The sequence below is a fragment of the Erinaceus europaeus genome, chromosome 11, assembly GCF_950295315.1.
Source record: "Erinaceus europaeus chromosome 11, mEriEur2.1, whole genome shotgun sequence".
Lineage (NCBI taxonomy): Eukaryota > Metazoa > Chordata > Mammalia > Eulipotyphla > Erinaceidae > Erinaceus > Erinaceus europaeus.
In genome coordinates this window covers 41,366,773-41,393,691 of record NC_080172.1, presented here as the reverse complement: position 1 = coordinate 41,393,691, position 26,919 = coordinate 41,366,773, and the positions used below count along the sequence as shown (strand labels likewise).

General features: G+C 46.4%; 2 protein-coding genes across 4 annotated transcripts in view; both read left to right on the top strand.

The window, feature by feature from the left end:
• The first annotated feature begins 400 nt into the window (after positions 1 to 400).
• On the top strand, positions 401 to 14,549 carry RPL22 (ribosomal protein L22). The gene is made up of 4 exons (XM_007532760.3): positions 401 to 486; positions 2,466 to 2,570; positions 3,652 to 3,776; positions 14,348 to 14,549. The coding sequence occupies exons 1-4, from the start codon at positions 475 to 477 to the stop codon at positions 14,490 to 14,492; spliced, it is 387 nt and encodes a 128-aa protein (XP_007532822.1). The 5' UTR covers positions 401 to 474; the 3' UTR covers positions 14,493 to 14,549.
• Positions 14,550 to 24,592: 10,043 nt separating this feature from the next.
• CHD5 (chromodomain helicase DNA binding protein 5) overlaps positions 24,593 to 26,919 on the top strand; it is a 90,990-nt gene continuing 88,663 nt past the window's right edge. For 2 of the 3 annotated variants that reach the window (XM_060201341.1, XM_060201340.1), the window contains exon 1: positions 24,757 to 24,967. In XM_060201341.1, coding sequence (XP_060057324.1) covers positions 24,889 to 24,967 — 79 coding nt within the window. In that variant the 5' untranslated portion in view covers positions 24,757 to 24,888. Of the gene's footprint in view, positions 24,968 to 26,919 lie in introns of all 3 variants that reach the window. The other variant, XM_007532761.3, reaches the window with a different exon arrangement.

Sequence of the window (26,919 nt, the reverse complement as noted above, 5' to 3'; positions counted from 1 at the left end):
GTGGGTTGCTAGAATTTGAGATGTGAAGGAGTCAAGCCCGAGAGCGCACCTGACCACCGTCAGTTTACAAGTAGGAAAAAGCCAAATGCTTTTAGCATTGGGATCTGTGGACAGGAACGCCCAAAATAGGCATTCACGTTTCATTATAGTAGTTGGTAACGTATGGTTGAATGCAATTCCTAATATCGTTCCAAGACTTGTGAAAAGTAGAATGCTTGTATTCCTTCCTTGTGCTGGTCCAATCTGCCTCCACCGCCACGATTAGCCGTGGAACCTGCCACCCGGTCTCTACAATCTTCCCGGAGGCTTCAAGGAAAACCAATCCCTCTCAGAGCATACAAAATAGGGCAAAAAGTGGTGGCTGAGGGGCGTGGCAGAGCGATTGGTCCTGCCTGATCCCTGCGTGCTCTGCGCGCCGCAGACTCTTTACGTCTGCGTAGTCCGCCCACCTCCCTTTCTGCCTCCGCTGCGGCAATGGCGCCTGTGGTTAGTATGGCTCCGCGTGAGGCCTGGGCTGTGGGGCAAGCACGTGGCCCTTGGGCCGGGCTCTTACCTGGGCTCGCTGGGGACCACATTCTGCAGCGTCCGGCCGGGGCTGGGTTGGCAGTCTGTCCAGATAGGGCCAGGGCTGCTTCTGGGCTTTGCACGTTGTGGGCGGAGGAGGCCGCGGCCTGGGCCCCAGAACGGGAGTCGGAGGTCGCCACTTGGGTTCCAGCCCCGGCTTGGAGCCAGCGGTCGTGTGGAGCTTTCGGTCCGAGGCCTGGGCTGCGCCCCGCACCTTGGAGGCTGACCGCAGAAGGCAGCGTGCTCCAGGCCTGGCTGCCTGGGAGGAGGGCGGGGAAGCAGACACCAGCCATCGTGGGAGCGTGTCTGGAAGCCCAAGGCCAGAGCTTTGGGGGGCGAGTGGGATGGTTCAGGGGAGGCGGTACGGCGGCATGTTTTCAGAGAGAGAAGCTGGGGTTGGAAGGGGTGACCGGGGCACAGGGCGAGGAGGCAGAAGGGGAGGGGACCTGCCATTCTTGAGAACTGTGCACCCAGGAAGTCTACGGCCGGGACTCGAGCGAGTGTAAAGCTCCACCGGAGGCGGCCTGGGCGCCCTGTTTCCAGAGAGAAGTGGGCCCAGGTTGGAGGACCCTGTGGCCATGGTGCAGCTGTGGACCTTCTTTCGCGTAGACCCCTTAACGTTGCCAGGCAATTTGGGAATGGCGGTGCGGCGCCCTCATCACTGCACGTCGACTTCCTGCCGCCCGGCCTGTCTCTTTAATGTTGTCTGTGGACACAACCGTTGTTGACGTTTGCAGTTCACTTCATTTTTGTTTTGGTGGATTGTTGATGCTTCTAAATATTCATATTGATTTAAAATCGGGAGGCACGAAACCCCATGATAGATTTTTTTTTTTTTTTACTTGTGTTCTGGGCAAGCATGTACAGCAGTTCTTGTGCTCGATACTGTTAGGAAGAGATGGCTTAGAAAAACTCAGTGGCTTTTGCAGTGTCCATATGCTTATAAAGTTGGCTCAGTTACTACACATTTTAAGTGAAATTACTTTGAACATGAAGGCAAGAGGTGTCAGAAAGATTTGAAAGTGGAAGTACAGGTAAGTAGGTTGTGCAGATGCTTTTTTTTAAGGTTTTTTTGTGGGGGAGGAGAGAAGCAGAGCATCACTCTAGCATATGTAACACTGAAGATTGAACTTAGGACCTCATGCTTGAGAATCCAATATTTTCTTTAAAAATTTTGTTTATAAAATAGAGATATCAACAAGACCATAGGATAAGGGGGTACAATTCCCACCATCAGAACTCAGTATTCCATCTTCTTCCTTGAAAGCTTCCCTACTTATTCATCTGGGAGTACAGACCCAGGATTGTTAGGGGGTGCAGAAGGTGGAAGGCCTGGCTTCTGTAATTGCTTCCCTGCTGAACATGGGCATTGGCAGGCCTGTCCATATTCCCAGCCTGTCTTTCTCGGGTGGGCAGGGCTCTGGGGAAGGGGGGAGGCACCAGGACACAATGGTGGGGTCGTCTGTCCAGGGAAATCCGGTTGGCATCATGGTAGCATCTGGAACCTGGTGGCTGAAAAATAGTTGTACTTATGCTAATAGACCTAATGCTTTTGAGTTTGAGGCTAGAAATTATAAATGAGTGTGGCTTTAGACTGATTGCTTTTTTTTTTTAATTATTCATGAGAAAGGCAGAGAAAGAACCAAATATCACACTGGTACATGTGCTGCTGGGTATTGAACTCAGGACTTCATGGTTGAGAATCCAGTGCTTTATCCACTGTACCACCTCCCAGACCACAGCTGATTGCTTTTTTTAGGGGACATGATCCCAGGCCTCTGGTTGCAGAGGTGCATCTTGGGTATTAGCCCTTGACTACTGTTGAGCAGAATGCCTAATCATAGGTGGTTTGGTTACTACTTGATGTTTGTACCTTTATAACTGTTTATATACTTTCTTAGAAAAAACTTGTGGCGAAGGGGGGCAAAAAAAAGAAGCAGGTTCTGAAGTTCACCCTTGATTGCACACACCCTGTTGAAGATGGAATCATGGATGCTGCTAATTTTGTAAGTTACACTTTTGATGCCACCTGGGATAGTAATAGACCTTTGAGATGTTGCTGAGAACTGACTGGAACATATTTCTGTTTTCAAGCTTATTGACAACTCCAGGGTTCTGGTTTTCCCCTCTAGCCCTGGAACCTGATTTGCTTAATCATCTAATAATAGAGTGTTGCTTTCACTTGATGCATAATAGAATTAGTACATGAGATGGTCTCTGTGCATACCCATGCTGGAGGAATTGAGATTTAACTACAGAAACTCCTAGATTTATATTTGGTTCTCAATCTCTGCATCAGCGATTGCCAAGAAAGTATTTTCACAAAGTAATTCTCAGAAGCCCACATCTGTCTGCACCACAGGGAATAGAGTAGTTGCTCTTGTGTAGAGCTTGCCTTTTGCATCTCGGTCCTGCAGGAACACCCACCCTCATTTGGGTCCTTATTCCCACTCTGGTGACTTGTTTATTTTTCTCCATGACCTCTTTAATCTTTGTGGCATCTTCCAGTTAGTGTCTGGTGACCCGGTCATTCTCTCTTTAATGAGTATTGGAAGTTTCAAAATAGAGTATTATGGTTGTGAAGGAGCCTTCATTTCATTGTAATTGTAAGAAAACTAATAAGTCTTCATTTTTGGAACAGGCTCTCTGAAACCCATGAAGGAATGAGTAGCCCTTCCATGGGGGCATTTGAAAGCCCTGTGGGCCTCTATGCCTCCGCCCTTCTGTATAACGTGCATTGTTCTAAGCTTAGTTCTTTTTCTGGGGTTAAAGGAAATTTTCTCTGATAGTTATGAGAGGATGATGCTTAATTTCAGAAGTAGGGTGCAGTTTTTGGTTGACTAACTTGTAAGAGTTTGGTCCTGGGTTTCTCACACTTTTGCCCTTTGACCCATAAGTCAAAGCCTTCCAATTAGCACCATATTTAATGTGTGGAAGCCATCAAGTGCATTGAGTTGTGCCATTTTCTAGTCAACATTTATAGATTTCTGGGATTAGTTATTGGGTATTAGGAGTGTAAAAGGAAGATACTGGTTGAGATAGGTGATTTTTGTCACTTCACTAAATTGGTCAATTTAACTTCCACAGGAGCAGTTTCTTCAGGAGAGAATCAAAGTGAATGGCAAAGCTGGGAATCTCGGTGGTGGGGTTGTAACCATTGAACGAAGCAAGAGCAAGATCACTGTGACTTCTGAGGTGCCTTTCTCCAAAAGGTATAGGCCACTTCCCTATATCCCAGCACTGAACTTCCCATTACCACCTTCACCTTTTTTGGTTTTTTTATTATTATTATTTTTTAATGTTTATTTTCCCTTTTGTTGCCCTTGTTTTATTGTTGTTACTATTGTCATCGTTGTTGGATAGGACAGAGAGGAATGGAGAGAGGAGGGTAAGACAGAGGAGGAGAGAAAGACAGACACCTGCAGACTTGCTTCACCGCTTGTGAAACGACTCCCCTGCAAGTGGGGAGCCAGGGGCTCGAACTGGGATCCTTCTTCCGGTCCTTGGGCTTTGCGCCACGTGTGCTTAACCCCCTGTGCTACCGCCTGACTCCCTTTATTTTTATTTATTTATTATGGGATAGAGACAGAAATTGAGAGGGTAGGAGGAGATAAGAGAGGGAAGAGAGACAGACACATCTGCAGCCCTGCTTCACCACTTGTGAAACTTTCCCCCTGCAGGTGGGAATAGGGGCTTAAACCTGGGTCCTTGGGCACTGTAATGTGAGTGCTTAACCAGGTGTGCCACCACCTGACCCCACCTTTATTCTTAACTTTTTAAAGAGATAATAATTGAAAGGGAAAAGGGAGACACCTGAAGCACTTCTTTACCAATTGTGAAGTTTTCCCTTTTGTAGGTGGGGCTGAAAGCTTGAACCCTCACCTGATGCTGCTTCCTGGGGAGTTGTTTGTTTTGTGGTTTATAATCTATTGATTGGAGACAGTTGGTGAATATTATAATCAAATGATGGCAGTTTTGAGACTTTTTAAAGCAGTAAAGGTGAAGAGGAAGAATGAGGAAAAAACATAAGAGCATCACTGGCCATGTGATGCTAGGGGCTGAACTTAGGACTTCATCATCCCAGGCTCAGTACAGTACACCATGTTCCAGGCCAAGACCTTTTTTTTTTTTTTCCTTTTGCTGCTAGGGCTTCATACCTGCATGAGCTTCCTTGACAGTTGTTGAGAAATTGAAGCACCAATCTGCCTCTTGTAAAGCTTGCCTTTTGCATGGTTCTCTTTTGATGGTCAGTAGCTCAAACCCAGTCCCGAATGGTAGGTACAGTGTGTGTGTCTACATGCAAGATACAATGAGCCATCCCTAGGCCTGCCCCTCCAAAGTTTAACTTTTTTTTTTTTTGCCTCAAGGGTTATCTCGGGGGTTCAGTGCCTGCACTACGAATCCACTGCTCCTGGAGTCCATTTTTTTGCTGCCCTTGTTTATTATTATTGTTATTGTATAGTACAGAGAGAAATTGAGGGGGAGACAGAGAGGGAGAGAAAGATAGACATCTGCAGATCCCCTTCACTGCTTGTGAAGGGACTTCCCTGCAGGTGGAGAGCCAGGGGTTCGAACCAGGATCCTTCCAATGATCCTTGGTGTTTAGCACCATGTGCACTTAATCTGCTGTGCCACCGCCTGGTTCCCACTTTAACTATTTTTATATTTGAGCTGACTTTCAAATAAATGGAAACAAGCCACAGTGCCAAAGTTTGCTTCAGTGTTGTGGGTACCACCCTTGAGGCTGGGTTGTACACATAAAACAGTGCACTATCCAAGTGACTCTAAGTCATAGAGCAGGATAATTTTTAATTCTAGTTAACTCTGTACAAGACAGATTGATAATAGTCTGCTTTTCTCTTTCTTGCCACCAGGGTTATTGGGGCTCAGTGCTGGTATGATGAATTCACATCTCCCAGTAGCCCCACCCACCTTTTATTTGATAGGACAGCAATTTAGAAGGGAGAAGGAGATAGAGAAGGAGAGACACTTGCAGTACTTACTTCACCGCTTGTGAAGTTTCCTCCCGTAAGTGGGGAGTGGGGTCTCTTAACACGGGTTTTTGCGCATAGTACATTGTGTGCTTAAAGCAGCTACACCACTGCCCAGTCCCGTTTTCTTGTGGTCTGGAATGTGGTGCAGTAGATAAAACATTGGACTCAGGTTAAGTATGAGGCGTTGAGTTTGACTCCCAGTAGTGCATGTACCAGAGCAATAGTCTGATTATATTCTCTTTCTCTCAATTAGTAGATAGGTTTAAAACATATATATATTTAATTTTTAAAAAATATATTTATTTATTAATGAGAGAGATAGAAGGAGAGAAAGAACCAGACATCACTCTGGCATGTGCTGCCGGGGATTGAACTCAGGACCACAGGCTTGAGAGTCCACTGCTTTATCCACTGCGCCACCTCCATTTTTTGACATTAAAAACATCTTTATTAAACTACATTGCCTTGGGTGGTTGCGCAAGGACCAGCTTAAGGATCCAAGTTTGAGCCCTCAGCTCCCCACCTGGTGGGACGTCGCTTCACAGGTGGTGTAGCAGGTCTGCAGGTGTGTGTCTTTTTTTTTTTTTTTTTAACTTCATTATTGGGGAATTAATGTTTTATATTCATCAGTAAATACAATAGTTTGTACATGCATAACATCTCTCAGTTTCCATATAATATAACCCCCACTAGGTCCTCTGTCATCCTTCTTGGACCTGTAATCTTTCCCCCCCACATAACCCCCAGAGTATTTTTAAATTTTTAAAAAATATTTCCTTTTTATTGTTGTTACTGATGTCATTGTTGGATAGGACATCTTTATTTATTTGATAGACATAGCCAGGAATTGAGGGATGGGGTGGTAGAGAGAGACAGAGAGACACCTACCTGCAGCACTGCTTCACCACTCTGAAGCTTTCCCCCAGCATATGGGGACCAGGGACTCGAACCTGGGTCCTTGCGCACTGTAACGTGCGTTCAACCATGTACACTACCACCCAGCCCCCAAAATATTCTTTAAAAACCAAAATCTTTATTTATTGGGTAGATACAGCTAGAAATCAAGGGGGGGCGGTCCAGGAGGTGGCGTAGTGGATAAAGCATTGGGTTCTCAACCATAATGATCTGAGTTCAATCCCTGGCATCACGTGTACCAGAGTGATGTCTGGTTCTTTCTCTCCTCTTATCTTTCTCATGAATAAATAAATAAATTCAAAAGAAAAAGAAGCCAAGAGGGAAGGGAGTGATAGGAAGAGAGACACCTACAACATGGCTTCACCACTCAAAATCTTTCCCCCTGCAGGTGGGGACAGGGCTTGAACCTGAGTCCTTGTGTATTATAATGTGTTCAACCAGATACGCCCCCACCTGGCCCCCAAGAGATTTCTTTTTTAAAATTTTATTTTACTTTATTTTTGCCTCTAGGGTTATTGCTGTGGCTCGGTGCCTGCACCATGAATGCACTACTCCTGGAGGCCATTTTTTTCCATTAGGTTGCCCTTGTTATTGTTGCCATTTATGTTGTTGTTGCATAGGATAGAGAGAAATTGAGAGAGGAGGGGGAGACAAGGAGAGAAACACACCTGCAGACCTGCTTCACCACTTGTGAGATACCCCCCCCCCCCCGCAGATGGGGAGCCAGGGGCTCGAACCAGGATCCTTATGTAGGTCCTTTCTCTTGTGAGCCATGTGTGCTTAACCCCCTGTGCTACCACCCGACCCCCAAGTTTTATATTTATTTTACTTATTTATTCATGATAAAGGTAGGAGAAGAAAGAATCAGACATCACTCTGGTACATGTGCTGCCAGGGATTGAACTCGGGACCTCACTCTTGGGAGTCCAGTGTTTTATCCACTGTGCCACCTCCTGGACCACCTAAAAGATTTCTTAATGAAGAGAAACCCGAGTATCACTGGTATCTAATGCTGAGGTTTGAATTTGAGGCCAGTGTTTTATCTGCTGTCACCTCTTGGGTATTTTATACAGCTGTTGTTATGGGGACAAAATTAAGGAAAGTGCCTCATAAGAGGTAGTACAGTGGATGAACTAATGATGGACTCCCTCCCAAGCATGGGGATCCCTGGCATTGCATGCATCAGTGCTTTGGTTTTCTCTCCCTCTCATAAAGAAGTACAGTTTTCAGAAATATTTGTTAATGAGAGAGTCACAGCATCACTCTCCTACATGTACTGGTGCCTGAACTCAGAACCTCATACTTGATATCAAATGTTTTATAAACTGTCACTTCTGAGTTCACAAATATTTGTTTTTTTAAAGATTTATTATGTATGAGAGAGTTTGACATTAGGCAGAGAGCACCAGAGCACCATTCAGGTATGAGGCAGTGCTGAGGATTTCGGGCATAAGTGTCAAGAGTTTTTTTTTTTTTTTTTCCTCCAGGGGCTTAGTGCCTGCCCCACAGATTCACTGTTCCTGATGGCTGTCTTTCCATTTTTGTTGTTGGATAGGACAGGGAGAATTTGAGAGAGGAGAAGATGGGGAGAGAAAGATGAACACCTGCAGACCTGTTTCACCACTTGTGAAGTGACACCCCTCTTCCCCCGCAGTTGGGGGAGCCGTGGGCTTGAACTGGGATCCTTACAATAGTACTCAAGCTTCATACTATGTGTGCTTAACCCGGTGTGCTTCCCCCTGGTCACTGAATGTCAGATTCTTAACCAGGTGTGCTATTTCCCCAGCTGTCTTTATTTTTATTTTAAACTTTTTAAAATATTTATTGATTTATCCCTTTTGTTGCCCCTTTTTACTATAGTTGTTCTTGATATCATCCTTGTTCCATAGGAAAGGACAGAGAGAAATGAAGAGAGGAGGGAAAGATGGGGAGAGAAAGACACCTACAGACCTGCTTCACTGCTTGTGAAGCAACCCCCCTTCAGGTGGGGAGCTGGGGTCTCCAACTGGGATCCTTAACGCCAGTCCTTGTGCTATGCGCCACCCGCGCTTAACCCTGATGCGCTACTTACCGATTTCCTTTTATTTATTTCCCCCCCTTTTCTTTTATTGCTACTAGAGTTATCATTAGGGCTGAGTGCCATCATGACACATTTCACCACTCCCAGTGGCCATTTTTTCCTTTCTCACACATGCATTTACTCCTTATACATGTAAGGATAGAGAAATTGAGAGGAGGTGGTGGGGGAGAGAGATAAGAGCTTATGAGGTTGGTAAAGAATGAAACATTTATATCTAACTGTAAAACCTGACATAGTCCTAAAAAATCAGGACTCAGATTCACTACCATAATACACAGCTGAGCAGTGACCTGGTTTAAAAACAGTTGGGTCCTGGACATGGCTCGCTTGGTACATTGGTAGAGTATACCATGCACAAGCATCTGGGTTTGAGCCCCTGTCACCACATGGGGCACCATACAATGGTGGAAGTGGTAAAGTGGTGCTGTGGTTTCTCTTCTTTCTGGAACAAAGAATAACAGCATCCATTGGAAATAGTGGAACTACCCAGGCACAAAGGTTAAGTGCGAAGCCCTAGAAGTTAAAGCAAAAAACAAAAGCCATGAAGCTAGAGTCCAGAGTACTGCTTCAGTGTATGTGGTGTCAAGGATTAAACTGTCATGTGCCTATGGCCTGAGCTTTGCATCCTGAGCCATCTCTCCAGCTGCAGGAGATTTTTTTTTTTCTTGCCTCCAGGGTTATTGCTGGGGCTCAGTGCCTGCATCATGAATCCACTACTCCTGGAGGCCATTTTTTTACCCCTTTTGCTGCCCTTGTAGCCTTGTGGTTATTATTGTTATTGTTCGTTGTTGGATAGGACAGAGAGAAAGACACCAGCAGACCTGCTACACCGCCTGTGAAGCGACTCTTCCTGCAGATGGGGAGCTGGGTGCTCAAACTGGGATTCTTACATTGGTCCTTGTGCTTTGCGCACGTGTGCTTAACCCATTGTTCTATGCCCGACCCCCCTGCAGAAGATTTTAATCAAGTGGGAAGTTAGAAGAAAAAAAGGGTTATAGTTAAGCTTTTGCTTTTAATTTTAACTTTGTAGCTGCAAGTTGACTTTAAGGCTTAAATGCAGTGCCGTATTCTGCCTGGCAGAGTTATGGAAGGAAATTTGAGTGGTGTAAAGTTAGGTACACAAGACAATCAATTTGTTGCCCTGGGCCTTTGCTGAGTGTCTGAGGAGAGTCTGTCATCTTTCTCTGACCTATTTTTATATTTGCCAACCTGTGTCAATGTTTCCAAATACATCTTAGTTCAGTGTTCACCACTTTTCTGTTCTTCACTCAGTGGAGAAGGAAAAGAGCCTATATCTTACAATTAAACTTCTCTTTTTGGGAGTTGGGCGGTGGGTTGGCACAGTGGGTTAAGCGCAGGCGGCGCAAAGCACAAGGATAATAACAATGACATCAACAACAACAATAATAACTACAACAACAAGGGCAACAAAAGGGAATAAATAAATATTTTTTAAAAATTTATTTAAAAAAAAAACACTTCTCTTTTTGTGTAGGGGTAGATAGCATAATAGTTGTGCAAAGAGACTCTTATGCCTGAGGCTCCAGAGTCCTAGGTTTAATCCCCCATACCATCAGAAACTAGAGCTGAACAGTGCTCTGGTTAAAAGAAAAAAAACCAAAACCTCCCTTTTTAATAAACTTCTTTTCTTTTTTTTTTTTTATTTCCCCTTTTGTTGCCCTTGTTTTATTATTGTAGTTATTGTTTTATTATTGTAGATGTCATAGTTGTTGGATAGGACAGAGAGAAATGGAGAGAGGAGGGGAAGACAGGAGGAGAGAGAGAGACACCTGCAGACCTGCTTCACCACCTGTGAAGCGACTCCCCTGCAGGTGGGAGCCGGGGATTTGAACTGGGATCCTTGTGCCGGTCCTTGTGCTTTGTGCCATGTGCGCTTAACCTGCTGCTCCACTGCCCAACTCCCATAAACTTATTTTCTTGAAACATTCAAGGCATTTTCTTCCTTTTTTTTCTTTTTTTTTTTTTATTATTATTATTATTTTTTTATTTTCCCACCGCCCAATCTCCATATCCCACCCTCTCCCCCGACAGCTTTCCCATTCTCTATCCCTCTGGGAGCATGGACCCAGGGTCATTGAGGGTTGCAGAAGGTAGAAGGTCTGGCTTCTGTAATTGCTTCCTCGCTGAACATGGGCGTTGACTGGTCGGTCCATACTCCCAGTCTGCCTCTCTCTTTCCCTAGTAGGATGGGTCTCTGGGGAAGCTGAGCTCCAGGACACATTGGTGGTGTCTTCAATCCAGGGAAGTCTGGCCGGCATCCTGATGACACCTGGAACCTGGTGACTGAAAAGAGAGTTAACATACAAAGCCAAACAAATTGTTGAGCAGTCATGGACCCAAAGCTTGGAAAAGTGGAAAGGTAGTATTAGGGAGGTACTCACTGCAAACTCTAGTATACTTCTGCTTTCTTACTTTGGTGCCATACTCCAAACTCAAGTCAATTTCTGCTTTGCGTTTCTACTTCTTTTTTTTTTTTTTTTTTACATGCATAACATTTCCCAGATTCCCATTTAGCAATACAACCCCCACTATTTCATTCATCATTTTTCATGGACCTGTATTCTCCCCACCCACCCACCCACCCCAGAGTCTTTTACTTTGGTGTAATACTCCTATTCCATTTCAGGTTCGACTTGTGTTTTCTTTTCTAATCTTGTTTTTCAACTTCGGCCTGAGAGTGAGATCATCCCGTATTCATCCTTCTGTTTCTGACTTATTTCACTCAACATGATTTTTTCAAGGTCCATCCAAGATCGGCTGAAAACGGTGAAGTCACCATTTTTTTACAGCTGAGTAGTATTCCTTTTTCATTTTCTTCCTTTTTTTTCTTTTGCCTCCAGGGTTATTGCTGGGCTCAGTGCCTGCATTATAGATCCACTGCTCCTGCAGCGATTTTTCAATTGAGGGATTAGAGAGAAATTCAGAGGAGAGGGAGAAAGACACCTGCAGACCTGCTTCATTCCATTGTAAAACAACCCCTCTGCAGGTGGGGAGCTGGGGGCTTGAAATGGGATCCTTATGCTTTGTACTGTGTACTTAACTTGGTTTGCTACTGCTCGGCCCCCAAGGCATTTTTTTTCTTTTTTTTTTTTTTTAAAGAATTTATTCATGAGAAAGATAGGAGAGAAAGAACCAGACATCACTCTGGTACATGTGCTGCCGGGGATTGAACTCAGGACCTCTTGTTTGAGTCTGATGCTTTATCCACTGTACCACCTCCTGGACCACAGGCATTTTTTTCTTAACCTTGAGATTTTTTTCTTTTCTCTGAATTTCCACAGGCTTTTTCTGCATTTCTACTTTGAAAACTTTGAAACTAGGACCATTGAGATAGGTTACCTGGGAGGTAACAGCTACTAAATGTGACCTGGGCTCAGGCTTCTAGTATGGGACTATTGTGGCACGGGGTGCTGTGCTCTGACAAAGTTACATGGTAGCTGCTAGAACACTAACTGGTTTGGTAGCATGAGTTAATCCTATGCATTGCATTTGCCCTCATGATGCTTTGGTGGGCTCTCATTAAAAGCAAACCACTTGAACTTAACAAGGAGCTCAAACAAAATCCCTGGCATACACTGTCCTACTGAACTACCTCCCTAGCCCAGCTATTAGTTTAGTGTTGTTTTGTATTGAGGGAGTAAGGTTGGGTTTGAGAGTCCACTGTTCCACCTTTCAGCTGCCATGTTTTATATATATATATATATATATATATATATATATATTCCCTTTTGTTGCCCTTGTTTTATTGTTGTAGTTATTATTGATGTTGTTGTTGGATAGGACAGAGAAAAATGGAGAGAGGAGGGGAAGACGGGGAGAGAAAGATAGACACCTGCAGACCTGCCTCACCACCTGTGAGGTGATTCCCCTGCAGGTGGGGAGCTGGGGCTCGAACCGGGATCCTTATATCGGTCCTTGCACTTCGTGCCATGTGTGCTTAACCTACTGTGCTACCACCTGACTCCCTATCTTTTTTTTTTTAATATTCCCTTTTGCTGCTCTTGCTTTATTGTTGTAGCTATTATTGTTGTCGTTGTTGGATAGGACGGAGAGAAATGAAGAAAGGAGGGGAAGACAGAGAGGAAGAGAGAAAGATAGATCCCCCAAGAGCTGCCTCACCACCTGTGAAGCGGCTCCCCTGCAGGTGGGGAGTCGGGAGCTCGAACTGGGATCCTTATGCTAGTCCTTGCGCTTTGCGCCACCTGCACTTAACCTGCTGCACTACCGCCTGACTCCCTATGTTAGTTTATTGTGAAGATACATAAGTGGACAAGGGGGTAGATTGCATAATGGTTATGCAAAGAGACTCTCATGCTTGAGCCTCCGAAGTCCTGGGTTCAATCCCCCTCGTACCACCATAAGCCAGAGCTGAACAGTGCTCTGATTAAAAAAAAAAAAGATTTCTTGGAGTCGGGCGGTAGTGCAAGGACAGGTGTAAGGATTCTGGTTTGAGCCCCCAGCTCCCCACCTACAGGGGAGTCGCTTCACAGGCGGTGAAGCAGGTCTGCAGGTGTCTGTCTTTCTCTCCTCCCCTGTCTTCTCTCTCCATTTCTCTGTCCTATCCAACAACAACAATAATAACTACAATAATAAAACAAGGGCATCAAAAGGAAATAATTTTTAAAAAGATTTCTAAGTGGCACTGTTGAATGTAATTAACCATATTCATTTTCTGGAGATGGTAGTTTGTTTTGTTAACATTTGGTTAGTAAGCTAGCTTGATTTCCTTTTAGGTGTCTAAACTATATCTGACCCATTTGATAGAAGCTGAAGTTTTCAAAGGCTAATTTGTTCAGGAGGTTTGTTTGTTGTTCTCTTCCCTCTAAAGCTTTAGATAAACTTCAGGATCCCATAAAGAATAGGTTGGAGAAAAAGATTGCATGGTTTAATTCAGATCCTGAACATAAAAGCTAGTGTTGAACACAACTGATGTTCATTGCCTGTGTCCAAATAGTGAGGTTTTGTGTGGTGTGGGTACAGGGGACTTGTGCATGTGAATTCCATTGCTCCTGAGTCTTTAAAGACAAAGGAGAAACCCTATAGCACTGCTGTAGCCTTCCATGGAGCTTCCACCAGTGCCTTGGTCTTCTCATATGGTGCTAGGGTTTCAAACCAGGAGCTTTGAGTATGGTTGGGTGAGTATCTGTTGGGTGAGCGATCTCCTGCTGGTCCCTAAAAAGGCAGATGGTAGAGTGACTCCCTGATGCCTTTTTTTGGTGGCTAGTGAGTATAGTAGAAAGAAGTGTAAATCCCAAAGAAGCCATCCCAATAACCGAAACAGTCTGATGAAACTGAATTAAGGAAATGATGTTGAGAGGCTGAACACTACTTGGAGCTTGAAATCAGTGGTTTCTCAAAGGGTATTAATGTTCTGTGCTTAATTGTCAAAATTACTACCATAATATTTTTTTTCCATTGGGTACTAAATAATTTTATATGTGTTTAAAAGACAAAACTGGTAGACACATCAAGAAAGAAGAGAAGCATAGCATCACTTGGGACGTTTCATTCCAGGGATCCAGGTTCTAGCCACTGTGCCAGGTTATTGAGAGAGAGCACTTTATGTTATTTGTGTTATATATTTCCCTTTATGGTGCTTGAGATTAAAACCAGAGCCTCAATGCAGCAAGGCATGTACTCTGAAGAATAGGAAAACTGCCTTCAATTAAAATGATTTTAAATGCTTCTGATTTCACAGTATATGAGAATATAACAATATATGAGAATATAACAACAATGTATCTTGGAGTTCTCAAGTGTCTTTTATCTGCAGGTATTTGAAATATCTCACCAAAAAATATTTGAAGAAGAATAATCTGCGTGATTGGTTACGCGTAGTTGCTAACAGCAAAGAGAGCTATGAATTGCGTTACTTCCAGATTAACCAAGATGAAGAAGAGGAGGAAGATGAAGATTAGAGCTCTTTTATCTGGAATGTTTTGTATGAGTTCTTGAATAAAACTTGGAAACCAAAATGGTGGTTTTCCTTGTATCTCTGCAGTGTGGATTGAACAGAAAATTGCAAATCCCCAGGAAAGGGCCTTCACCTGCGCTGCTACTGACTTGTATGTAATTAGACTTGTTTTCTGGCTTGAAAATTTCAGTTCTCATAGTAGTGATACCAAAATAGATAGGCAGACTCCTTAAGGGGAGCTGGCAGTGGTTCAACATTAAAAAAACAGTAGATAAAAGTGTGGAAGGTCTAAAGTTTACTTTAAGACTTTTCCCTTACTGATTACACTGCCTTGGGGGTGTGTGTGTGTGTTGTGTGGCGGGGGTACACCACTACTCTGCTCCGCAGTCCATGGAGTTTCCCGTTACTTCGGTGTTTTGCCAGGGCTTGAACTGGAGCTTTGTACATGATGACGCATCTGAAACTGTGATAGTTTTATCTGGTGCTTTCCTTACAAGAATAGAACCATGGGAATCTCCAGTTCAATGCCAAACTAGTGACTTACTTCTTGAGTTATTTGTAAAAAAAGAACAATGCATACAATAATGTGTGTTAATCCTTTTTCTTCCTATGGAGATGTTAATCTTTGGAGTGTTAATCTTTGCTAATGCATATAATAACCCTTGAGAAGTGTTTGGAGAGTATTTGTAAAAAGTCCACAGAATTGTAAATTCACCACTGTATCTATAGGTCTTTGCTTACTTTGGCTCCCAGCAGAGGGAGCTAGAGATGAGGCTATGGATGGCTTTTCTTTGCCCAGTCAAGTGTCTTCATGTGACTGGGTGTGGGAAGGATCTAGAATGAAAGGTTGAGATACCAGGGCAACAGTCACATGTACTTTGGAGCCATGAGTGAATTTAATGTAAAAAAAAAAAAAATTCTACAAACTGGCATTACAGTATGGTTGTTGGACCATATTGGCACAAAACACCACCTCATCTTGACTATTGCATGTGTGCAGAGGCTAGAGAAGAGCAAAGGGTAATGATGTAATTGCTGCTGTCAGTAAAGCAAGAATATGAGAATGGCTTTGAAAAGAGCCCCCTCATATGATACCTTCTAAAATTGAAATAGTTCTGTGGAAATATTGGTATTTTAGTAACAATGTATGAAATTACTGTATTATAAAATATTTTAATGAGAGAGACCAGAGTACTGCTCAGCTTTGTGCTGGGGATTGAACCTTGAGTCTCAGGCATAACCAATAATGCTGACTCCCCAGCCCAAGATTCCTGTTTTTAAAGAGCTTCCTTATAGCTAATTCCACATCTGAAACCCATAAATTCTGCTGGTTGTAGCACTGGAAATTGAATGCTTGTTGAGTTCTACTTTGGTCCTAATTTAATATTCAGTGTTCCTTGGATTGAATTTAACATGCTGAGGCTTTCAATTTTCATTTGGGGTAAAATGCTCTAGCATTTCCTTATTTCTATGCAAATTTCTTGGAGCAGGATTGCAATTTCTGTCCTCCTTGGAGGTGGGTTTCTGTCACATATACCTGAGACATCACCCACTCTTGCGTATTTGTTGCATAGGTGTACCCATGTAGCATTTCTTAGTTTGCTTAGTTACTTTTTGTAAAAAAGTAATCTTAGACTTTCCAGTTGACTGAGCAAGGACCAGGGTTCATCCCCCTAGTCCCCTCACACCTGCATGGGGAAAGCTTTGCAAATGATGAAGCAGTGCTGCAGTTATCTCTGTTTTCCCCTTCCCTCTCAATTTCTCTCCAGTAAAATCTTATTTCCACCCAGTAAAATACTTATTAAAGATTTAAAAAATTAGCCCTGGGCTGAAGTTAGCATAAGGTCTTTTTTTTTTTAACTACTCTTAGATTTAAAAAAAAATTTTTAAATATTTATTTAGTTGTCCTTGCTTTATTGTTGTAGTTATTGTTATTGATGTCGTCATTGTTAGGACAGAGAAATGGAGAGAGGAGGGGAGGGGAAGATGGGGAGAGAAAGATAGACACCTGCAGACCTGCTCCACTGCCTGTGAAGTGACTCCCCTGCAGGGGAGCGGGGGGGGGGGGGGGGATGGTCCGGGATCCTTACACTGGTCCTTGCGCTTTGCACCACATGCGCTTAACCCACTGGCTACGCTTAGATTTTAAAACTTGTAATAAAATTAAAACTCGTTGGTCTTTCTGTGCCTTCTAGAACACTTGTAATTGAGTTTTGATCTCATTTTTATATTAAAGTGGCTAACATGGCTACTATTGTGCAAGACTTTTTTTTTAAAGATGTAATAGTAAACTGTTAAGCGACAGAACTGTCTTCACCTTTTACTGTACCACAAATGAACATGTCTTAACTCAGTTTCTTTGCCTTCACTTTAGCTATGCCCTTATGCCCCCCAAGGTTCTGTAATCTACTGCAACTAAATTCTCCAGCAGGGTTTCTATTTTTTTTAGTTTAATTTTAGAGAGGCAGAGTGAGACCAAAGCAGTAAAGCTTCCTTCAGTCCTGGGGACTGGGCTCAAACCTGGGTTGCTCACATGGCAAAGCAGCACACTCCAAGTTAGCTGACTTAATTACTGGATAGAGACAAATTGAGAGGGGAAGTTGACCTAGGGAAAGAGATACCTGCAGCTTTGCTTGACCACTCACAAAGCTTCCCCTCTGCAGGTTGGGACCCGGGGCATGAACTTGGGTCCTTGTGCATTGTAATGTGTGTGCTTAACCAGGTGTGCCACTTCCTGGCCCCCTACCTGGATTTCTTTAGAGCCAGTTTCCAAGGGAGAATTGCAGTTTGAAGCTGACTTAAGGTAACCTCAATGCATTTGCTGGGTCTGAACCACATCATAGAGCAGCTTTCATCTGTGTCTCAACTATTCATCTGCATGAAGTATTTAAAGCAAGAAACAAGTTGAGATTCAGACTGAATTAAAGTTCACAAGGGTAAGCTAAAAAAGTCACAAGTTGGCCAGGTGGTAGTACAGTGGAGTAAGTGCATGTGCTGAGAAGCACAAGCATCACCATAAGGATCCCAGTTTGAGCGCCACTCCCCTCCCCTTCCCACCTGCAGGGGGGCCACTTCACAAGCGGAGAGGCAGGTGCCTTTCTCTTCTCTCTGCCCCTCGATTTTTCTCTGTCCTATCAATAATAATGATAAACAGCAAGGGGAAAATAGCCTCCACTGGGGGTAAAATAACCTCCAGGAGCAATGGCTTCGTAGGGCAGGCACTGAACCCTAGCAGTAACCCCGGAGGCAAAAAAAAAAAAATCAAGTTAACTGCTCAACTCTGGCATAAAGGTGATACCTGGTTCACTTCAGGCCTGAGTTGTTTGCATAACCATTATACTTTTCCTCTGCTTGATATGGCCTTGTTTTTACACTTGGGCTTAGGTCACCCAGTATACCACATGGCAGTACTATGACAATGAAGTTTAAGTGCTATTGTTTCTCTTCCTTCTGAAAAAGTCAGCGAAAGAGCCAGACGTCACTCTGGCACATGTGCTGCTGAGGATCGAACTCATGCTTGAGAGTCCAAAGCTTTATCACTGCGCCACCTCCCGGACCACGGCAAAAATACTTTTATTTGCTATTTGTTGTTTTTCTTTCATAACCCTTAATGATACACTTCTCTTGACATTGATCAAAGTGCTTTTCTGGTTAGTGTTAGTATCACCTCTGCAGAAATCTGCCAGTATGGAAGTACCCAAGCTCTGATTTGATTAGTGGTGCCTTACACAATGGTGAGAAACTTGTCATACTGGGGAGTGTCCTGTCGAATGCTTCATTGTGGGTGAGGCCCTGAATTCCAGCCCTTGTCACCACCTGGAAGCATGTAGCACATGGTGAACAGTGGAATCAGACAGGTGTGAAACCCCAGTAGTGGGGAAAAAGGAAAGTAGGAATTTAATAAAATACATAAGAGCCAGCTGGTAAAATTGATCTGGTTTGAGCGCTGATTTGCTTTGTTCATGGACCAAGTTCAAGCCTGGCCCCCAATTGCCTTGAAGGACAGTTCATGCTGTGGTGTGCCCCTTGATCTATTTGAAAAAAAAAAAAAAGTCTCCGGGAGTCGGGCGGTAGCGCAGTGGGTTAAGCGCACGTGGCACAAAGCACAAGGATCAGTGAAAGGTTCCTGGTTCGAGCCCCTGGCTCCCCACCTGCAGGAGAGTCACTTCACAAGCAGTGAAGCAGGTTTGTAGGTGTCTTATATTTCTCTCCGCCTCTCTGTCTTGCCCTCCTCTCCATTTCTCTGTCCAACAACGAACGACATCAACAATAACTAACCACAACAAGGCTACAGCAAGGGCAACAAAAGGGGGAAAAAATGGCCTCCAGAAGCAGTGGATTCATGGTGCAGGCACTGAGCCCCAGCAGTAACACTGGAGGCAAAAACAAAAACAAAACACTCCACTGGTAAAACTATGGAGTTAGCTGCCACTACCCAAAAGATGCATTTTTAGGGCTTTTGATTGAAATTGCAAGATGTTCAGGGTTTAGACTTCAACACTGGGAGTGGATTTGGCAGCTTGCTTTCCTTTACTGGGCTTTCCTGGGACTTATCCCAAATTTACCAACTGTTGAGTTCAACCCCTAGCATCCCACATGCCAGCATGTTCCTTTGGTTCTCTCCCTATCTTGTATTAATATACCTCTTCAATTAAAAAAAAAAAAAGACATTGTTGGCTGGGAACTGGTAGAGCATTGGACTTCCATGCCAGAGGCTCCTGGTTTGAGCCACAGCACTATACAGCACTGGCTTCTCTCTGGCTCCCTCCCTGTATCATGTGAAACTGTCAATGTATGTACATAAAATACATTAGAAAAAAAAATTTACCTAGAAAAATGTATTGAGACAAAGTTTCATATGAAAGACAAATCACTACTCAAGCACATGTAGCAGCAAAGGTCAACAAAGCACCTCAAGCATGCAAGTCTGATGTTCTACCAGTTGAGCAATCTCCCCAGCCACAGGCATCTGTCTTGGAGACATTCCCCTAACACAGTTTCACATTTCGGCTCAGTTGGGGCCAGGGCTTAGGTCTTGAGAAATGGACTTTAGCTTTGGTATACTGACCCTCATTTCAGAAGACACCATGTTCCTTTAAATGTGCCTACCTCTGAGGGTGTCTGTCAGGCTGTGATCTATGTGACTTCCTGGCAGGGGCCTTTCAGAAACCTAATGTTATTTCAGGCCATATAGTGGTCCCCAATGCATGTGGTAAAGGAACACTCTTTAAGTAGGGCTTGAGGTCTCAATGTAAAGGATTCAGAAGTTTAGCAGGGTGTATACTGCAGAGACTCCTAGCATAGGAGTCTAGGAAAAAGAAATTTGTGTCCTCAGAGCACCGCTTGTTTCTGGCTTAGGGTGGTGCTGGGGACCTTTGGTGCTTCAGACATGAAAGTCTTATTTTTGTCTTCAGGGTTTTCTCTGGGGCTTGGTGCCAGCACTATAAATCTGCTTCTGGTGGCCATTTTTTTTTTTTCTCTTCATTTTATTGGGTAGGACACAGAAATTGAGAGGAGGGGCAAGATAGTGGAAGAGAAAGGTAGGATACTTGCAGACCTGCTTTACTGCTTGTGAAGCGACACCTCCCCCCCCCCCCCCCCGCTGGTTGAGATCCAGGGGCTTGAACAGATATCTTTGCACTTCGTACTGTGTGTGCTACTGCCTGCCTCCTGAAAGTCTTCTTTTACACATCCGTTATGCTACCTCCAGCTCCCTCAGTGCTTTTATAACCAACATTTCATTAAAATATTTTCAAATTGAATTGTCATCAAGGTGAAGTTATAAGCTCTGATCAGTAAACAGAATCCTGTCTCTTGAAACTAACTTTGTGGGGGCCAAGTGGTGGTGCACTTAAGCGCTCACACTATAGTGTGCAAGGGCCCAGGTTCAAGCCTCTGTTCCCCACCTGCAGGAGGAAAGCTTCATGAGTGTTGAAGCAGGGCTGCAGGTGTCTCTTTGTCTCTCTCCCTCTCTATCTCCACTTCTCCCTTCAATTTTTCTTTCTATCCATTAATAAATAAAAACGTTTGGGCGGAGGGTAAAGAGCATAATGGTTATGCAAACAGACTCTCATGCCTGAGGCTCCAAAGTCCCAGGTTCAATCCCCAGCACCACCATAAGCCAGAGCTGTACAGTGCTCTGCTTAAAAAACAAACAAAAAAATATTTTAAAAAAACCCAAAAACTTTATATGATAGGCTTGTTCTTGGAACTGGGAGTTTCATGAATTTTCACCTTTTCGGGGTTACCCTTAACATATGTTTTTGGCTTACTGTTATTAAAATGCATGTCTAATAGTTTAACAAGTCAACTCTTTGAAATATTACTAGACATTTAAGTAAAAAGTCCTTTTATTTCAGCTTTGCAAGTGGTGAAGCAATGCTGCAGCTGTCTCTCCCTATCTCCCCCTTTCCTATTGAATTACCTGTCTCCAATAAATAAAATATTTAAAAAATCTCTTTGTTTCAGTTTGCTCATTATTGAGTATTGTTATATGTGAGTGGAAGATAGCTCAACTGGTAGAGCATTGGACTTTCAAGCCATAAGTTCCCAGCTAAATACTCAAGTATGCATGAACCATAGTGACACTCTGGCTTCCCTCATTCTTTATCATGAAATTCATATATAGTAAATAAATTTTAAAAAAGTAATGTTACCTAGCCATAAGTATAAGGATGGAGAGATCAGCAATATCTCTAATTTGTTGCCAAGTTAAGCAGTAGAACCCCCCCCCCAGCCTCCTTCCCTCTCTTTTTTAAACCACAGTACTACTCAGCTCTGGCTTACGGTGGTTCTTCTTCTAGCGTTTGCCCTTCTTCCGTAGCCAGTCAACAGCATCAGGTTGAGCCTGATGTAAAGTTTCGAGACCTCCTTTGAATCTGGAGAGGTGGCAGTCGTTGACTATGTGGGTTATAGTCTTGTCTGTAGCCGCAGGGGCAGTTCGGGTCATCTCTGGCCCCCCAGCGATGGAACATAGCGACGCACCGGCCATGGCCTGTTCGATAGCGATTGAGGAGGGCCCAATCATAACGTGCTAGGTCAAAGCCGGGTTGACGCTTGCAGGGGTCTGTGATGAGGTGTTTGTTCTTTACCTCAGCTGACTGCCAACTCTATTTCCAAGAGACTGGAACAGAGAAGTTCAGTGTAGGCATAGGGGACCAGATTGGGTGACAAGACGTCAAGCGTTGGACAGGGTGGGCGAAGATATCCGCGTATATTGGCAGGTCCGGTCGAGCGTAGACGTGGGAAATGAACTTAGATGATGCCGCATCCCGATGAATATCTGGCGGGGCGATGTTGCTAAGAACTGGCAGCCATGGAACCGGGGTGGAACGGATGGTTCCAGAAATGATCCTCATGGAGGAATATAATTTGGAATCGACCAAGTGGACATGGGGGCTACGGAACCATACTGGGGCACAGTATTCTGCAGTGGAATAGCAGAATGCCAGAGATGATGATCGTAGTGTGGAAGCGCTCGCACCCCATGAGGAGCTGGCCAGTCTTGCAATGATGTTATTCCTCGTGCCCACCTTTGCTGCAGTTTTTATGAGATGTTTGTGAAATGACAGAGTGCGATCGAGAGTAACGCCAAGATAGACTGGCTGGGCTTCATGCCGGATTCTTGTATCGCCAAGCTGCACATTAAGCTCACTCGAGGCCGAGGCATGGTGTAGATGGAAAACATGATACCGTTTTTGCAGTGCTAGAGATGTCACCATTTTTTACAGTAATCAGATATCAGAGACGTCTTTCGTGAGTGTTTCCTCGAGGATGTTGAACTTGGATGCCTGAGTTGCACAGCAGATGTCATTGGCGTAGATGAACTTCCTTGAAGAAGTTTCTGGGAGGTCATTGATGTAAATATTAAATAGCATAGGAGCCAGAACAGAGCCCTGGGGGAGGCCACTTGAGACAAGTCTCCATCTTATGGTGATGCAGGGGATTGAACCTGGGACTTTGGAGCCTCAGGCATGAGAATCTCTTTACATAACCATTATGCTATCTTCTCCTACCCTTTCTTCCCTTTCTCAGATAGAGACACAGTTGGGAAGTTGGCTCAGTAGTAGCAACAGTACTTGTATGCTTTCCATCCTGAGTTAAAGTCCTGGCACCACATATGCTACAGTGATATTCTGGTTCTCATAAATAGAGAGAGAGGGAGGGGTGAGAGAGAAGGAGGAGGAGGAGGAAGAGGAGGAGGAGTGAAGCTTTCTTCAATATGGTGGGGGCCAGACTTGAACCTGGATCGAACACATGGCAAAGCAACACTATCCAAGTGAGCTATTTCACCCACTCCTTTCTTTCACACTAGTCTCTCTCTGGCAACTGTTCTTTCTTCAGTGATGCCCTGATATTCTCAGTCTCTCCTTGGGAACAGAGGTAAAGGTAAATGGCATGAGTGTGTGTGTATGTGTGTGTGTGTGTGTGTGTGTTTGTGGCTTTCTAGTGTAAGTAAATCTCCAGTGTGGGATAGAGGACCTTTGGAAATGCTTTGTTCTCATTCACCATCGGGGGAACTGGAACAGGTTGCTAACTGAGGGGTGGGCATGTCTGGTGGCACTCAGGTTTTTCTCTAGATTGTTGACATTGATTGTTGACATTGAAGACAAGATTTGAATGAGCAAGATGGCTTTTCCATTGGGAATGCTGGTCTGCTAAAGCATCCATGAGTCTCCCACATCTAGGCACTTAGCCCTTGGAAGACCAGCCTCAGACCACAAGAAACACTGTGCTGTAAGCCTGCCTCCCTGTACCCATGCAGGTGGCCTACTAGAGTTGATTTCATCTCTTTTCACAGTGCAATTTGAAAATGATCCCCTGGTAGATGAAGGGGAGTTCCAGTAGTCTGCTCTTTGATCCTCAGATTGGACAGACCTGTCTGCGTAGGGATGAATGGAGATGAATGTTGGAGACAGGTTGCTGGCAGTTTCTTTGAAGTGTGAAGGAAGAAGATCTTACTACACATCATCCCAACCCTCTGTGCCCATTAATCATCTGGCCACATGGTCACTCACTGTGGTGACCTCCCCTCGTGTCTTGCACTAGGGGTCCTCATCACGCAGGCACTAGGAAAGGCAGTGTCTGGTGATGCCAGTGTGATACCGCTATTAGTGAATGTCAACCTAGATGAGGCAGATTAGGAGACCATTTCCTACTTTCTGGATTCCCAAGTCAGGCAGATTCTGCCTCGTGGGTCCCTGAATGGTTTCCCTCAAATGCACCTCTTCTGGGCAAGGCGAGGGTTCCCTGGCTTTGCTGACTTCATTTGGTTTGCAGAGCTGGCTTGTCGGCCTGCCGGTCAATGAAATTTCTGCATTCCCAGGGGATCTTTGACACTTGCCACAGCCAAGAGATTTGGCAGCGCTGATTTAACATTCCAGTCTTGCTCCCAGGGGCTTTGGCCTCCATCTCCACATTTAACAGCCCAGGGCCGCAGCTCGCGGCTCCCTAGACAGGTGTCACTTGGAGGCGGAGGCTTAGGGCTGTGAGATTGCTGGTTGCACCACCCTCAGAGGGTCTGAGTGTTTAAACTGGACCTGGCCCGAAAGGTACTTTGGAAGAGGGCAAGTGGGATTTCTTCAGATGAATTCGACCCTGGAGTTGCCCTTCCTCGGTGCGGGGCAGTTTTCTCTTAACCCCCTTTTCAGAGGGAGCTTAGAGGCACGTGGAAGTGGGAGCAGGATGCAGGGTTGCTGGGGTGGGGGGTCACTACCTGTGGAAATGAATGCGGGACAGTGCGGCCCCAAGGGACGGTGGCTTCTGCGCCCTTGGGGACCCCGGGGCCCAGCGCCCTCCAGGGTGTGGTGGAGGTTGGGTTGGGGGAACGTTGCGGGTGCCGCCCGAGGCACACTGGGGCTGAGTTTTTCCGCTGGTGCAACTTGGCCGCACTGCCGTCGGGCTCCCGGGGCGACTCGACGGCTCCCCCTGCCGGAGCACCTTGTCCACACCTCCCCATCACCCCGCGGCTCAGGACTAGTCCCCCCAAACTTGTACTCTGCTGTTAACTAGTCGTGCTGCTGGAACGATGGGATGGGGTTGCCACAGCAACCAGACTGGACGTCACAATCCGGGCATGTGTGCCGCCCACCCCCACCCCCCGCGGTGCCGCCGTGCAGCCAGCGCTGCCGCCTCCACCCTCGGCGGGCTGCGGGACTCGGGCTGCGGGCGCGGTGGGCGGAGCAGCCCGGGCTTTGCGGGGCGCAAGGCTAAGGCGGCAGAGAGCAAGGGGTCGACACGGGGGGTGGAGGTTTTGGGGAGTGGGGGGGGCAGGCGGCCGCCATCTTCTCGCCGAGGCCGCCTCGCCCGCCGCGCGCGCTTGTCCGGCAGTGCACGGGTTAAGGCTGGCACCGCGCCCGGCGGGAGGGGGGCGCCCACCTCCCCTCCCCCCCGCACCGGGCATGCGGGGCCCGCTGGGCACCGAGGAGGAGCTGCCGCGGCTGTTCGCGGACGAGATGGAGAACGAGGACGAGATGTCAGGTGAGCGAGGTGCGGGCTGCGCCCCGAGCCGGAGCGGCCGGAGGCGCGGGGCTGTCGGGCTGCGCTCCCGCCAAGGGCGCGGGGCTGGGCGAGCGCGGCGCGCAGGCAGCCCAGGGCGGGGTGTGAGAGGGCCACGGGCCAAGGCGCGGACCGAGGAGCGCGGGGGGCTGCTGGGCGCCCCTGGCTGGGAGGGGGCGCGGCGCCGCGGGGTCAGCACGCGTGCCCTTGAAGTCAGTGGCGCTCGGCTTCCGGCGCCGCGCGCCCAGCGCTCTCGCCCGGCTCCCACCGCTGCCCTCCCGGGGCAGGCGGAGCCCGACCCCAGCCCATCCCCGCCCGGCAGCAGCCTGGGTGGGGCCCAGGCCGAGCCCGGGGAGGCTGCGAGCGCCTCGGCCCGTTTGGGCCAGTCTGGGGCGCTTGGGGTGGGACTCCTGCTCTCCTAACCGACCGCTGGCGCCCTCCCCGTGCGCTCTGCATCCAGGCGCTGCCGGGCGCCGGACACCGTGTGCAGCCCCCACAGCGCCCAGACTAGTGGCCTTTCCATTCTATCCCACCCTGCTCTGCTTGGCTAAGGCCGTGATGCTCGGGGCCACCGCCCCTGCCCTTGCCATCCTTCTCTGAATCCAGCATAAACAGGGCTGGTGCGTCAGGGATAACATTACAGCATCATTCTTTAGTTAATTGCTCACCATTTACTTGGGACGGATCCCCCTCCTCCCCCTCCTCTGGCACAGACAGCCAGGGCCTCACCCCGTCCAACCACCTCCCTCCCTCCCTCCCTCCCAGCTGGGGAACTCTTGTTACTTCTCAGTGTCCCTGCACTGAGTCCTTAGCCCTTCTTGGGCTTCTTAGGGACTTGTGGGTGGTCCAAATGACCTCTCTGGCCCAGGAACCTGCTGCTAGGTCCCAGAAAGACTTTCCCTGGCGGGGGGGTGGGGGGAGACCAGTCCAAAGTCACACCCCAAATCCTGCTTGCAGAAGGTTGGGGGGGGCGGTTTCCTGTCGGTGGCCACGCCCACTGGAAGGTCTCTTCCACTCTCCCCACTTGTTTCTTTCCTAACACCTTTCACTAGACCCCTGAATTTCAGACAGACTGGCCAAGTTTGCAAAGACCCAGCTGAGCTGAGGGGCGTGGGTGAGTAGTGGTCCCATATGGGTGGGGCCCTGCACACAATAGTTGACTGTGACATCTCAGGTCGGAGGAACCAGGCCCATTTCCAGGAAGGAAACACAGAGGCAAATCCAGATATGGAAACCCATGGCTCTTTTCGGTCTAGGTGGCTTGCTCTTTGGGAAGCTTTGCACTGGCTTCCTTAGGGGTTCTGGGAGGTGACCTCTCAGTGCACTGAAGAGGGCAGTGGGGAATGGGAACATGGATTAACAGATCTGCTTCTAGGGTTTCACCCACCTTCTTGCGTGTTCCTTTTCTGCCCACCCTGGCCTTCTCTGCTTGTGTTTGTGCTTGTATGGGGAAGGGGGGGTAGAGGCTGGGGAAGTTGCCCCCCCCCCCCCAGGTTGGCAGGTATTCTCTCTGACCCAGAGCAGACAAAGACCCAACACCTCCTCTCCTTTTCCCTTCTGTGGTGCCTATTTCTGCATAGCTGGGTGGGGTGGGCTTGTCCTCCAGGATCTAAGAACATCCCACAGTCCTGTTCAGACCTCTGTGGCCTGGGCGCTGTAACCCCTCCACCAGAAGGGCCAGATGCTCCACCTGCAAGCATGTGCTAGGCCTCCATTTATTTATTTGTTTGTTTGTTTGTTTATTTATTTATTTTACCAGAGCACTGCTCATCTCTGGTTTATGGTGTTAGTGGGGATTGAACCTGGAACCTCTGAGCCTCAGGAATGAAAGTCTGTTAGGTGAGCATTATGCAGTCTCCCTGGCCTGTACTTAGTCTTCCCAAACTCCCAGCTCCATTTCATGCCCCTACCTCTCCGGCCCATCCTAACTATCC